At 50.8% G+C, this 14,258-nt stretch overlaps 1 protein-coding gene across 3 annotated transcripts in view; it reads right to left on the reverse strand.

Annotated features, from left to right (window-relative positions):
• The window catches only part of Wscd1 (WSC domain containing 1), a 39,152-nt gene extending 27,372 nt beyond the window's left edge, over positions 1-11,780 (reverse strand). The window contains exons 1-2 of one of the 3 annotated variants that reach the window (XM_076936402.1): positions 11,675-11,780; positions 1,165-1,847 (exon numbers count right to left, since the gene is read on the reverse strand). In XM_076936402.1, coding sequence (XP_076792517.1) covers positions 1,165-1,582 — 418 coding nt within the window. In that variant the 5' untranslated portion in view covers positions 1,583-1,847; positions 11,675-11,780. Of the gene's footprint in view, positions 1-1,164; positions 1,848-9,992; positions 10,371-10,452; positions 10,721-11,674 lie in introns of those variants that run through there. The other 2 variants (XM_034507632.1, XM_034507633.1) reach the window with 2 other exon arrangements.
• Between the last annotated feature and the right edge of the window lie 2,478 nt (positions 11,781-14,258).

The raw sequence follows: 14,258 nt of genomic DNA on the forward strand, positions 1-14,258 counted from the left end.
GAATCTACAGAACTCAGTGCAAAGGGCACCAGGCCAGGGTAGACCATCTTGACTTGGGAGTCCCAGCAGTACGAAGACAGATCCCATTACCACCTACCTCCAGGCCTGCCACTCCAGGGCGCCCTGAGATGTATGTTCTGTTTTGCCTCCATCCCCCTCCCACTCACACAGGCTCCCTCAGCCTGCTCCTGCTCCATGGTGCACCTCTCCAGGCTGCCTTCCTTCCTGGTCTCCCTGCTACTCCCCAGCCAGGGTTTCCTGGGGTCACCGGCCAGATCTGCTCCACATCTGCGTTCTGGCTTCAAGGTTAGGTTCTAGAGACCCCAAACGTGAGAATGATCTTGGCCATTCAATTAGTTTTTCTGCACCTCAGTATCTTCCCTGTGAACTGAGAAGTGAGGATCGGACACAGGAGCTTCATAGCAGAAGAGCATTGGACAGACGAGACATTTTTGCTACATAATAGCTTTCAGTTAGAAGGCGAAGTAACTCATGATGTACCCTTGCCTAGTGGTTCCTGTCTTAGGAGTACACCAGGATGACCCAGAGCAGTGGTTTGCAACCTGTGGGTCGAGACTCCTTCGGGGGTTGAATGACTCTTTCACAGGGGTCACATATCAGATACCCTGCCTATCAGATATTTACATTACTCTTGATAAAAGTTTCAAAATTATAGTCATGAAGTAGCAATGAAGCAATTTTGTGGTCGGGGATCACCATACCAGGAGGAACTGTTTTAAAGGTCACAGCAGTAGGAGGGTTGAGAACCCCTGACTCAGAGAGTAGATACAGGGACTGCTGGCGGCAACCAAAGTAGAAGATTCTGCTTTGTTAAATGTGTAAGGACCTGGGACTGTACGGACACCAGTTCCCACAGGCAGCAGCTGCTGCCGTTCTGGGACCACCCTTGGCATCCCGTGATACACTGCTCCAAGCCACCTCAATACATTTGCATAATAATCCTGGGGTCAATGTCTCTGTCTCGACCTGAGAGGACCCAGAGACAAGTGACATAATCAAAGTCACCCAGGAAGCTGCGTCTGAACCAAGATCAAAGTCACAGCTCTGGGGGACAATATCACACCCCTCAGCTACCACAGGGACAAGAAAAAGGACAATACATATAACCCTGAGCAGGGCTTGTGGCGGCAGCAGAAAACCTACCTCGGTTATGGTTGGCTGGTCCAGAGGCCTCCGGGCCCAGGGTGGGTGGCCCCTTCGGGTCACTAGTGAGGTGGTGGAGCCAACGCCGCCTCAGTGAGCTGCGGTTCCTCCGGGGCCAGCGGATTCCAGGTGGCAGTCGGGCCAGAGGGCTCCTTAGTGTGTCCACATCAAGTAGTAGGTCAGGGCTACTGTGGGGATCACGAAGGCTCCTGCCATCCAGCAGACCCACACCCAGTTCCACAGTGGCCACTGGTAAGGCCTGCAGGCTGCCAGGAGCCCGGAGGGCCTGTGGGAGGGCCACTCTGGCTCTCTGCAGGAGCAGCAGGCTGCCGGTCATCAGGTAGGCGGCTGTGAGGAAGAGTAGCAGGAACTGTGTTCTTCGGAGAAACTTCTGGAGTCTGAAGAAAGGTTTGGCCATGCCCCTGGGCAGCAGGGCTCCCAGCTGGAGCCTGGGGACGGCTCCTAGCACCTGGGCAGGAGGGACGCCAGGGCCTCCAAGGGCCTCATCCCAGCATCCTGGCTCTCAACACCTGTCAGCACACTTGTGAGATCTGTCCCTGTGGGTTTCAAATGTCACCATCACTTCTCTCCTGCAGCCACAAGCTCTTTGTTGGTAGCTTCTGCCCAGGGGTCACCATTTCCCCCATTCTTTAGCTCTCTTGGCCCTCGTCAGTCTCAGGAACCTAGAAAAGTGGAGAAAGAACATTGAGATGCAACAGGATCCATAGCCCTCTTCCTGGGCCAGCGTACTCCCCAGCCCTATGACTGATTTACCAAAGGGGTAAGCTCTGTGTCAGGAACACTGGACAGAGCTCAGATCCTACTTCTGCTGCTGGCCAGCTGTGTGACACTAGAGAAATTACTGAACCTCTCTGGGCTTCAGCTCCCTCATCTGTGACATGAGAATGATACTGGTTTGGACAGTGGCAATGAAGGTCCAGTAATGATAATGGCAATAAGGAGGAGGAAGGAAGCATCCATGGCTTCCATTGAGTCCTCAGTGACCCAACATACTCATCAAAGTGAGTTATGAAGTCATATCATTGTACTCTCATCTGTACAATCTAATGGGATAGATATTGTAATGTCCCCACCATACAGATTAAAAAAAAGAAGAAGAAAGGAAGAGTAATTTCCTGAAACGCCACAGCTGGCAAACACAAGAGCCAACATCCCGATGTCTCTCTCCAGATCTGTTTTCTCAACTACTACACAGAGCAGCCTGAAACATGGTTTTACTCTAGAGCACAAGTGTGCGCCACACAGGCAGGTGTATACAGAAGGTGCTTAATAAACGCACACAGTGAGCTGCCTCCCTGTGATGCGGTGAAGCTGTGATCCATATTCTGGGAGCAGCTTCTACGGAGGTTGGTCATTGCCTCTCACTAAGACAGAGGCAGGTTCATGTTAATGCTAAGCTGTGGTTCCCACTGGCGGCATCTCTAAAGTAGCTATTAAGGTTGGTGGGGGCTCTGCAGCTGCCACGAGCTGGGCTGCTGTGTGAGGAGGGCTCTGAGCACAAGGGCAGGCTTGTCCCAGAAGAAAGGACCCTGGAAGCGTGACTAAGCCGCTGGCCGTAACTAACATGGCGAGGGCAGCGTTTCAATGGCTGTTCTGTGCACAGACACGGCCTGCTGGGTGTGAGAAGAAAGACAATGTTTTGGCTCTGGGGCCCAGCATTTCAGACTGCAAGGAGGCTGGGGGCCCAGCAGACCATCCAAGGGGGCCCAGACCAGCCTGAGCCTTCCGGATTAAGTTCTGAGAGCTAAGGGGACAGAAACCTCCAGGAGGATAGGGGTATGGTTACACAGGTCCTCATCAGCAAAGGACAGTGGAATCCAGCTGAGTGGGGAAGCCTTTGCAGATGGTCTCAGAGCTTTTCCTTTCTGTCTAAGCTGGTATGTCGCCAGACCCATCCCTGCCAGCCTCAGATTTGTAAAACCACAGAGAAAATCCCACGAAATCCGGACTGATCTGTCTGCCCCCAGCTTGGGCTCCTCCAATCCACAGCACACAGGCTGCCGGGGTGAGCGTCCTTACCATGCGAATCTGATCATGACTTGTGTTCTTCTGCTTAAAACATCTTTTCAATAGCTCCCCAGAGCTTGGGGATCAACTGCAAGCGCCTTAGCACGGCACACAAGGTCTCCTTGTGGTCCAACCCACTGAGGCCCATTCTCTATGCCTCAGTATCTCCATCATGCACGCCTATACATACTCTATGATTGCAGCAGGGCCTCCTGCATCTAGTGTCTCAACCTCTGTTTCCTCCCTCTGTCTGGTTAATCTCTATATGACCTCTAAGGCTTAACATTAATGGCACTTCCTCCAAGCTTTCCCTGATCACATTCACCCACAGAGAAGGAGAGACTCCCTGGCTCCCAACAGCCTGTGCTAAGCCCATCCCAGCTCGCACCACTTTGGTGCAATTGACATTCTCGCTCCCCAAAGGACTCTGATCAACTCAAGTAGATGCCATCCCCTATTTATTTCTATCACTGTCAGCCAGCATGAAGCCTGGCACAAAGTGACACCTCAGTTGTCTTTGCCAGTGTGTGTGTGTGTGTGTGTATATATATATATATATATATATATAGAGAGAGAGAGAGAGAGAGAGAGAGAGACTAAATATATATATATTAGACAGGAGAACTCTGATAGGTTCTTGAGTGTTCTGAGAGCAGCCAAACTTCAAACTTCATTCATCCATAGCTGTGAAGAAGCCTGAACTAGACAGGTGCTGAGCAGCCATCGGTCTCAGCATCACAGAGCTGACGTGTAAGATTCATGTGGATTATCAAGAACCCCTAAAAGCTGGATCTTTTCTGTTCTATTAAGAAGGTTCTCAGGTGTGTTTGTGGGAGGGTTCTGGATGCAGGAGATCCTACTAGTGTAAACTCCTACAACCTAAATGATAAGCAAAAGGTAGCACACCTGCTGTGGAAAGAAAACTTCTGGTAAGGTGGAACAGACAGGTGGGTGATGGTCCCACCCCTGTAGCCGTGCACTGTGACTTCCATCTTATGTGATAGACTGGGTCTGCATACGTGAGACAAGTAGGGTAGCCTCTTTGTCTATAAGTAGGGTGGGATGTGTGTGTGAGAGAGAGATGTCAGATGTCAGAGACGAATCCATTAGGATTCAAAATCACCCAAGTTCTCCAAGGCCTTGCAAGTCCTTCTAGAACCCCCTAGACCCATTCCTGGAGTGGGTTTTCTAATCAGGGTAGCAGTGACAATCACTTACAGGCCAGAGTTCCAAATGCTAGGGCCCCAGAACTAGACTTTCATTCTCAGGTCTTAAAATGGCAAAGCTGATTCCCAGGCAGGGGGGCCACACACTCAAAGCATCAGGAACATGTCCAGTCCTGATCCTCCACCACACTTTACCTGGTGCCCAGCCCTGCTCATCTGTTAGGCTGATGAGGCCCCTCCAGGTCACAGATCACACCTGGCCCATCTCTAACTCCCCAGATCCCAGCAGACAGCTAGTTGAGTAGCATCCGCAAGAATTTGTTAACATGAAAGCAGTCGAGCCAAGGACTGCCAGCTCACAGACAAGCTTAGAGGTATAAGACAGCAGAGCCAGCTGAGACCTGGCAGAAATCTGGTCACTTTTCATCTGTACTGGACGTGGAAGTCCATTGGCTGACCTGCTGTATCCCAAAGTCATCGGGCCTTCGTTATAGCAAACCTAATCCCAGGGCAGGACCTCAGGCTTCTTTTCTGTGCATGGGTAAATGGGAATGGCTGTAGAGCCATACTCTGGTTGCCTGGACTGTGGCACATACTGGTTATGAATGCCAAAGAGACACACAGGAGCTGCTGGAGGACAGACCCACAGCAGGTGTTCCTAGGAAACAGTCTCCTTCCTTCTGGACCTCCCAATCCCAGACAGGCCCAACAGCCTCCTCTTGCTTGAAGTTGATCTAACTGCTGTTGGCAACTGCTTAATTTTCAGTGACACCATTTATTAGGCTCTTAAAGTGTGAATAAATAGATTAGTTGGCCTGTGTACCTCACAGGCCCTTGGATCCTCACGGGAGGCAGACGGCCTGCTTCCTGTCAGTTGAGAACTGTCCTCATACCTGACTAGAGAGTCAGTATTCACACCCAGACCATCTGTTCCTGTGGCCAAAAATCTTCCTGTCCCTTTCCCCGCTTGAGTTCTGGTTCTGCACATGGTAAGATTTATTCTTAAGAGTTTAGTGTGTCTCCATCCCTGGTTTGAAACTATGCCAGGCAGAAGCTTCTCCTGTTCTGCCCTTTCCAGTCAAACCTAAGAGGCACTGTCACACGCGGACTCTAAAGCTGCCTTTGAGCAATCTCCCTTCCGGGGAGTCTTGCTTCACGGCTGCTTTTCCTGATCTGGAACCCTCGGTGAGGAACTGTTGAGTATGCCCTGTCCCAGATCCTCCACTCTGTCCAGGTTGGACAAATGTCCATCTTCTCAGTGTTCTCTACATCCTTGGAATTATTTTAGGGCCTAGGGAAGGAGTCCCTGAGATAGCCCAGGAATGAGAGAGGATAATTGAACTGAGACTTCAGAAGTCTCAGAGAAGAAAAGCAAGTTCCTAGTGCAAGGGAGACTCAGAAATCCGGGGCTCTGGAAGAAGGCGGGTAGCACTTACCTGTGGGCCAAGATGGGGTGAAAGCCCTAGGAGAGTTAGCAAAAAGAGGAGGGAAAAAGACAGGAGAGAAGGGGATCACCAAGGCTAGCTAGGACTGGCCCCTAGGGTTCAGTCATGTGACTCCACCTTCTGGCTAGCGATGAAATGCATTAATGGGAAAGCAAATGACCAGTGCTCCCCACATGGATCTCAGCCACTGTGGGCCAAAGGTGACTCAAAGCTGTCTGCACATAGGGGAGGATTCTAAAAACAAAACACAAGGTCCGGCAGGCTGTTCCTCAGGCAAGATAAGGACCTATGTCCCAGCTGCTCAGAGTCCCAGCAGCAGCTCTATGCTTTGAGACCTCAGTGAAGCTGTAAGTGGGGCTGGGCTGCAGTGTTCTCCCACCCCTCACTTCACCTTCTCCATCCTCCAATGCTCTGTTCAACGCTTGCCATCTGAAGCTCATCCCTCTTCCAGGGGCTGTCTCCTCCCAGCATCCCAAGAAAGCATCTATCCTAGTGCATAGCACCAGTTATACTACAGCTTGCAGGGGCCACAGGGCAAGGAGGAACTGGTTCAAACTCCTCCACTGTCACTCAGTGTCCTGTCTTAGTCTCGCTCCCAGCCCCCTTCCTCAGACTACTCCTTACAGAACCCTATGTCCAAACCAGTGTTCCTGGCCAGCATGAGATGTTTCGAGCTTCCTTATGGTGCGTGTTACTCAGCCAGCCATGGATGCTCTGCTCAACTCACAGGCCTGAAATACTTCCCCACCCTGAGGCTCAGCTCAATAACACTTCCTTCTTAACCCCTGAAGCAGAATGGTTCTCCAGTATGGATGGAGAGGTTAGATGCATGGCGACCAGTGGCTGGGCTTGGGTTCTACTTTGAAAGTCTGACTGTTTGTTAATATCTCTACATCCTCTCCCAGCCTGCAAGACACTCCCAGGCATTGTCAGTATCTCTCATGCTTCTGGGAATACTGCCCTCACTCCAGGGTCACCTGAACTCATGGTCTGAGGCTGAAAATGGGGAGGGGGGAAGTAAGATACCCACAAAACACAAACCTGCAAACCCTTGCTGAAATGGGGTAAGGACTCCATCTTTGGAGAGGCAAAAACTCTTTGAACTTCAGAACTCAAGAAAAAAAATCAAATAAAAATGTTCCTAGGGGTTTGGGGAGATAGCTCGGTGAGCAAAGTGCTGTCTTGGAAAGCATGAGATCCCGAGTTCAGATCCCCAGGCACAGCTGTGCTTCTACAACTCCAGTGTTGGAGAGGGAGATCCCAGAGACTTGCTCACCAGACAGTACAGCTGAAGCAACAAGCTCTGTGAGATAACCTGGCTTGTAAAATAATATAGAGGCCAGATGTGGTGGCACACACCTTTAATCTCAGCATTCTGGAGGCAGAGGCTAGCCTGGTCTGCCAAATGAGTTCCAACCAGCCAGGGTTGTAACAAACTCTGTCTCAAACAAAACAAACAAAACCCAAACAACAATAATATGGAGAACAACAGAGAAGACTTCTGGCCTCTGCAGATGCTTTCACACACAGATGGGCACACACACATACCCACACCCACACACAAGGTTTCTTTAAAAGTATAAAACAATAATAGTTAATTAGGTTAATCATTTCATATTATATACATAGGTCCAATGTCACAGGGAATCTTGTTAAAATATAAAATTATGATTTGTCAATCACAACTGGTAAGAACAGTGTTAGTAAGGTCACACTCTATTCAATGCAAATGAGGTACATAGCCTTCAGTGGACTCAAGGCTGAAGTCCTTATGAACAATACAGCTTTAGATGTCATATTAGAGGTTATATGTGGTTTCACACACTACCAAGTGTGGGACATGAATAAGCAGATAAACAAATGAATGAGTGATCTTCCCACAGGCTCGTGACGTTAATTTATGAGTCATTATTCCTGTTACATAGAAGCAAAAGGTAAAACACTGGGGGCTAATTAACTTGAACAGAGATAAACGGCCTGTGCTAGTTGGAACTCCAGCTTTCCCATTCCAAGTGTGTGGCATCACTTGCCAGTCACATGGCCCCAGTGTCAGATGGGGACCCTTCTGCGCATTGTGCTAAGTGCCATGTGCAGCTGGGATTTCCCCCTCTCTACTTGGTTGACCCAGGGCTCAATCCTACATGACACAGCCAATCACAACCCCTTCAAATCAGCACTCTAATTTGTTCATCTCCCTCCATGCTTCTTCTGTTGATGGTGAGTCCCTGAGCATGGTCTTGGACCTTGTGCAGAATGCAAGAGGTTAAATAGGTGTTACAACATATTTCAGGGACTTGGATAAATCTGGACAGGTAAGTCAGTTAGCCCCATCTTTCTCTGTCTCCATTCCTTCCGAAAGACAGGGACTCAAGCTATGGGATGGCCCAAGATACCTTGTGCATCCCTGTCCTTCCTCACTCTTGGTCCCTTCTTACCAAGGCAATCACCTTCTGGGAGGGAGCTCCCATCCCAGCAGAGAGGAGGAGCCTTGATACAGAGGCACCCAGCATTGTAAGATTTGCAAAATTAATCCAGCCTAATTGCCATCCACTTCTATTCCCTCTGGAAGAAAGTACACGTGTAGAGTTTCTCCCTGACCATGGCCTTTCAAGGGGGCACATAGGAATTGTGTTTTAGATACAGGTTGACATGGTGGTTCTTGAAGTCAAGGTGTGGAGAAATTAGGGAAGAGAGGGTGAAAGCAAAATTATGAGGTCCAGAGAAAGATTAGGTCATGTCCTACAAATAAGCGGGGCTGACCTCCAGACCTGCCTGGGTAAGATACCAGAACCCCACCCTGTGACAATGACTGCCACTCCTGTTGTATGGACAGAGATCCCCAAGGTTTAAATGCTGAGCTGCCCCCAAGAAGTCTTGATTTCACAGAGAGCTGGTCTCAGGAAGACTGGCCAGGATGGAGTCAGATGGGAGTACAAGCTGGGAGTGTCTGTAAAGAGAAGTATATCTTTCCCATTAGACCCTGCTCACATATGGCTCAGCCTGGACCTGGAGGCTGCATAGGCTCCCAGGCTCTGGTCAGTGACTCTACAAGAACCATCTGTGAGACTCACTGACTTGTGCTGCAGTCTTTGGGTTAAACTGGCCAGGCTGAGGCTCACATTTAGCAGCAGGCTAACTGAGGGCCCAGAGGGAGATAGGAGAAAAAGACAGGGGTCCTTTTCATCTTCTGTCTAAATTCTAAGTTGCTCCCCACTTCTGGTCAGAACACAGGACAGTAATGTCTATGCCAGGACTTCAATGCCCATTGAAAAGAGGGATCCCCTCATCCCAATATAAGTTTCTTCGAAAGATCTATGAGGACAATTTTGGGATGGCTGGGGTTGGTTATAATGTCAGGGAGATAAGGGGACAGTTGTCTTTACTACCCCTGGGGTCGGCAGCTGACCAAGCTGCCCTCAACCACTACTAAGGAGATGCCTGGCTCTTCACTGAACCCGGGGGCTTGGCAGCCCCTCCTCACAAGCATTTTAGGGGATTTCAGTTAAGATTATGCGAGTGGTCAGAGGTCCTGCTTAGAAGAAACAAAACTTGCTCCTATACCAAGAAAGCTCTCCCTGGCTCTCTGGCCAGCACTTATAGCCATTCAGCTAGATAGCCACAAAGTGAGGACACTGTGGACAGAAAGAGCCACCCAGCCCAGCACGAGGCTCCTCTAATTCTTATGACTCCTACAGCCCTCACTTCCTGTATCTGAATGGGGTCCTGATCCCACCTATGGATTCCTACAAAAGCTGGCCCGGGTATCTCCTTAGACATAAGAATGCTGTCCCTGCAACAGGAAAGAAGAGGTGACAAAAGTACAGTAGAGTCCCGAGTTTGTCCATTCTGTCTGGAAAGTAGCCTGCGACGGAGAGGAGAGTGAGGGCCAGGTCCCAAGGTAGGGCTGTGGGGGCTAGAAACTGCCAGTCTGCCAGCAAGCAGACGAGGTAGCGGTCCTCTTCCCATTCTGACTCCCGGTGGACTAGCTGGTAGGACTAAGATCATCAACGGAACACAGACACTCAGAAAAGCAGTTAAGACAGGCTACTCTGAAGCAGCTGACCCAGCCAGGGATGTTTCTGACTAGCAAAGAAAAATAACATAGAGAGCATCCAGTCACGAGTCTCCATCCACACCTTAGGAAGATGCAAAGCGCGACACCGGGTAATTCTCCCAGCAAAATACATACGTTTCAGTTTTGCCTCTGCCTGTGTTCAAGTTCATCAAGAGACCGGAGAAAACCCTTCGCTGACCGGAAGCCTGGTTTGGGAACGTAAGGAGAGAGGGGGAGCAGCTTCTGGCGAATGTCTCCACCTAGGAGGGAGGCAGTGCGCACCCCAAATCCTGCCCCCCAGCCCGACCAGGGACTCAGACCGGGCGTCCCCGGGCTCCTGGCGGAGAAGCGGCTGGTGCAACTGCCTGTGCACATCCAGCCAAGACCAGACGTGGTGAGATGCTACCCACACAACCGCCACGGTCCTGGCGCGCCGGCCCCGGGAAGGCGCCTCGCCAGCGCGCCCTGCGCCCCAGCAGGTGCAACCCCGCGCGCTCGCAGTCGCATCTACACAAACTTGTTTGCCCGCGGGGGTAGATTTAGCTCGCAGCCCGTAGTAGGGTCCTGGCTGGGAGACCCCGAAGACAAGACTCACCCCGCGATCACAGCCGGCTGGGGCACCCGCCTTCCGGGGCGCCAAGCCCGCAGCCCCGCAGTGCCCAAAGCTCAGACGCCCGCACTCCCCCGACGTCTGTGGCAAGCGCACTAGCGCTCCCAGGCCCGCGTCGCGCAGCTCCCCGAGGCTGCGGACTTCCGCGCTGAGCAGTGGCGGAGCGGGCTGGCGCGGAGCTGAGCCGCGGGCGCGGAGTGCAGCGAGTGGCGGGCGCGGAGCGGGCGAGCGGGCGCCCGGTCTGCACATGCTCACTCGCGCGGCCTGGGGACAGCGGCCGGCCTCCGCCGGGTCCTAGAGGCTTCCGCGCACCCCTTTCTGCTAGGTTCCCAGGAAGGGTCGCAGCTTGGCTTCTTAGCGGGAAGTGTGTGGGTGATCTGTCCGGGCTTGCGAGACAACGCATACACCGCAGGTGACACGCACTACTCGCCACCACCAAGGCAAGACGCTGACATCGCTCTGTTGCACCCGCCCAGCCACAGCCTACCACTGCAGCCTAGCACGCACCGTGGTGCTCACACCAGACGCACACAGGAATACACTGGGCATCGCCACTCGCAGCAGTACGCCGCCACACTCAGATGCAGACGTGGTGGCAGACGCACAGTGGCTGATACAAATACACACTGAATCACCAGACACCCACACTTACACACTCTGTGGGCTCTGCTCCACTCACTCAGAAACAAGCTAGGACACGGGCAGGTGCACACACAGCCACGCAGTTTGTATCACTCTAATGTCAACACTCAGACACACACTTGATTACTGTCCCATACTGGGGGAGCTAGGCACATTGACCCAACCCTCCGTGTCACTCATCCACTCAGAAACAAGCAGTTGCTAGAAACACACACACAGACACAATTTGAGACAGTATCACAGAATTACAACCCTAATGGCAAAGATACTCACACCATCTCCTGATTCACCTGGGGTTCTGCCAGCAGAACCCACATTGACACACGGGGACAGACCTTCTTGATACAGTGTGTAAAGGGATATTACCTCACCGGCAGAGAGAGAGAGAGAGAGAGAGAGAGAGAGAGAGAGAGAGAGAGAGAGAGAGAACATACATAGGTCTATATACAATCCCCTCTTAAAATAAAGGCTTACCCCACTGAGAAGCCCCGCTCTCCCTCTCAAAGCCCCCAAGTCACAGCATCTACCCTGCTCTTCCAGGGACAACAGTGGGTCTAGCTCTCACCCAGGACTGACAGCCGAGATGTTCCTGGAGACTGCTGGAGGCGGGGGACAGGATGAGAGGAGGCATCATGAGCAGGTGGCAGTGGCTCTAACCGACTTCCTGAATGGAAGTTTCTTTCTTCCAACTTCCGCTAGGGGCAGAGCTGCTCAGCCACTCAGAGAAGTGGGCTTTCAACAGGTGCAGGGCTGCAGAGGGGCTTGGTACAGGACCAGTAGAAAGCTTCTGGCAGTGCAGTGGCAAGGCACCCAGGTGGGGAAAGGGGCTTGTTGAAGTTTACAATAAAGAGTCTTGGGTCTAGGGATGAAAGCTGATGAAGTCTCTGGAGCCTTGGGATTTTGGGGTAGGAACAGAGGGAGGGAAAGATTCTGTGCTAACTCAGCATTCCAGGCCTTCAAACTCCTCTCCACAGCCTTTAATCATTGTTTTCAGCTGTAACTGGCTGCACCCTCTTACAATGTTGTCTTGTGTTTGAACCCTCTTCAGGACTGACTGCATAATTTATAGGGTCCAGTGCAAAAGGAAAATGTGGGCTCTGTGCTAAAAAAAATTATTAGAACTTCAAGACACGAAAGTGTAATTTTAAAACAGAGTTTAGAGTCATTGGGAAACAAAGACTCTTGTGTCTTGTACAGGCCTTAGGCCCATGAAGTCACCCATGGCCCTCGTATATCCTTTGTCCCACTTAATAGTTACAACAAACTACCTTCATATGCATCCACTGCAAAGATGATGTTCTTAACGCGCAAAAGGAGATGGCGGCCCAAGGGTTGCAGGGAGGACAGCCCTTGGGGACCTCCAGATGAGCTCCTCGGGATTCCAGGCACTCCCCTGCAGCTGCTGCTACTTGGGAGATGTCACCTAGGGCAGCAGCCACCTGAGCCATTGAGCTGAGTTGTCTGTGTGAAGTGCATGAAGGGTGGAGGGGGATGTTAAGGAAGAGTTTCATGTCCAACTGCACCCGCAATTCGCAGCACTCCAGGAAGCACCTCCTGGTCTCCATGTGTGGAGTCCAGTAGGTATGCCTGCTGACTCTGACAAGAGACACTAAGAAAGGAGGTGCACAGAGGAACCCATAGTGTAATTAGTTGAGAAGGGCGTGGGAAAGGCAGTTTGGGTGTCAAAATGGGCAGGAGTATTTCTGTGCTGGGATGAACCCCTCCTCTTTAGCACTGGTTGCAGATAAAGGTTCAAGAAGCCACCTTGGATACCCCTGAAAATGATGTCCCTTTCAAACCATGCCAAGCCCCTCCCTGTGCCTAAATCTCCTTGACACATGGCTCACTGGTATCGGCTCCATATCACTTGTTCCCATATGGCAAAGGCATCCGAATGCCTCAGGGACTTCTATGGTGGTCTCACCACAGTGTTGACACAGATCCAGCTACTCCTGAGTAATGCAGTCACCCTTGCTTCCCCTGCAAGGCTAAGGCTGAGAATTAAAATAGTCTCAGCTTGCACTACTCCTGTGTCTCTGTGTCTGCCTGTTTACTCCATCTGCTCCTGTTTCTGGACTTTAATCGTTAGATCCCAAGAATAGGTATTGCCTTCAAACTTAAAGCCAGCTCCCGGGGTTTTCCTCTCCCCTCCCCTCCTCCATTCCCCCTTTCTCTCCTCTCCCCTCCCCTCCCCTTCCTTCCTTTTCCTTTGGTTGCCCTCCCCTCCTTTCTCCTTTCATGTTGTGCTTTCTTTTACACACCAAGAGAGACGCCCATCCTGTGTTAGATTCCTGTTGAATACTGGACACTGTTGAGCCAGTCCACTAAAGAAGCATCCGGCATGGACAGCTGGACAAGGAAACAACCCCCAAATCTGGGCTAATATGTGTGTAAATAAAACAGCACCGGACACAGTATGTGGTCTATTTTTGTAAGTATTCCATGCAGGGGTTTTTCTTGAGGACCAGAAATGCCTCATGCTGTTCAGTGTTCCCCCAAGCCCCCAGATTTGTAGTGTCTGCTCCTCCAAATGGCACATTGCCCAGGAGGCCAAGGGAAGTCCAGCTGGAGCACCCGCCCACTGTCCACTCCTCAGTCCTTACAAGATTGCTCACCACCTTTACTTTATGGCTTTGCTGGCTCATCATCCTTTTATAAACCTTCAAAGGTCCCACAGCTAGAATTTGAGCCACCAAATAGCCAGGGGGAATTTCTCTTATATAGAGCTATTCCATACATAATCCTTAGTGAATATACATGCTCACTCAATACTCATTAAGACTTATTTATTTATTTGTTCATTTGTCCATTCATCTGGCTTCTGAGACAGTTTTATTTCATATTCTAGACTTGCTTGGAACTCATCTTTAAGTTAGTCTTAAACTCACCAGCAATCCTCCTGCCTCAGCCTCTCAAGTGCTAAAGCATGTTCTCAGCCTGTGGATCACAACACCTTGAGGGTTGAACTACCCTTTCACAGGGGTTGCATATCAGATATTTACATTACAATTCATAACAGTAGCAAAATTATAGTTATGAAGTAGCAACAAAATAATTTTATGGTTGGGGGTCACCACAACATGAGGAACTGTATTAAAGTGTCACAGCACTGGAAATGTTGAAAACCACTCTGCAAAGGTTATAGGTGT

The sequence above is a fragment of the Arvicanthis niloticus genome, chromosome 6 (genome assembly GCF_011762505.2).
Source record: "Arvicanthis niloticus isolate mArvNil1 chromosome 6, mArvNil1.pat.X, whole genome shotgun sequence".
NCBI lineage: Eukaryota > Metazoa > Chordata > Mammalia > Rodentia > Muridae > Arvicanthis > Arvicanthis niloticus.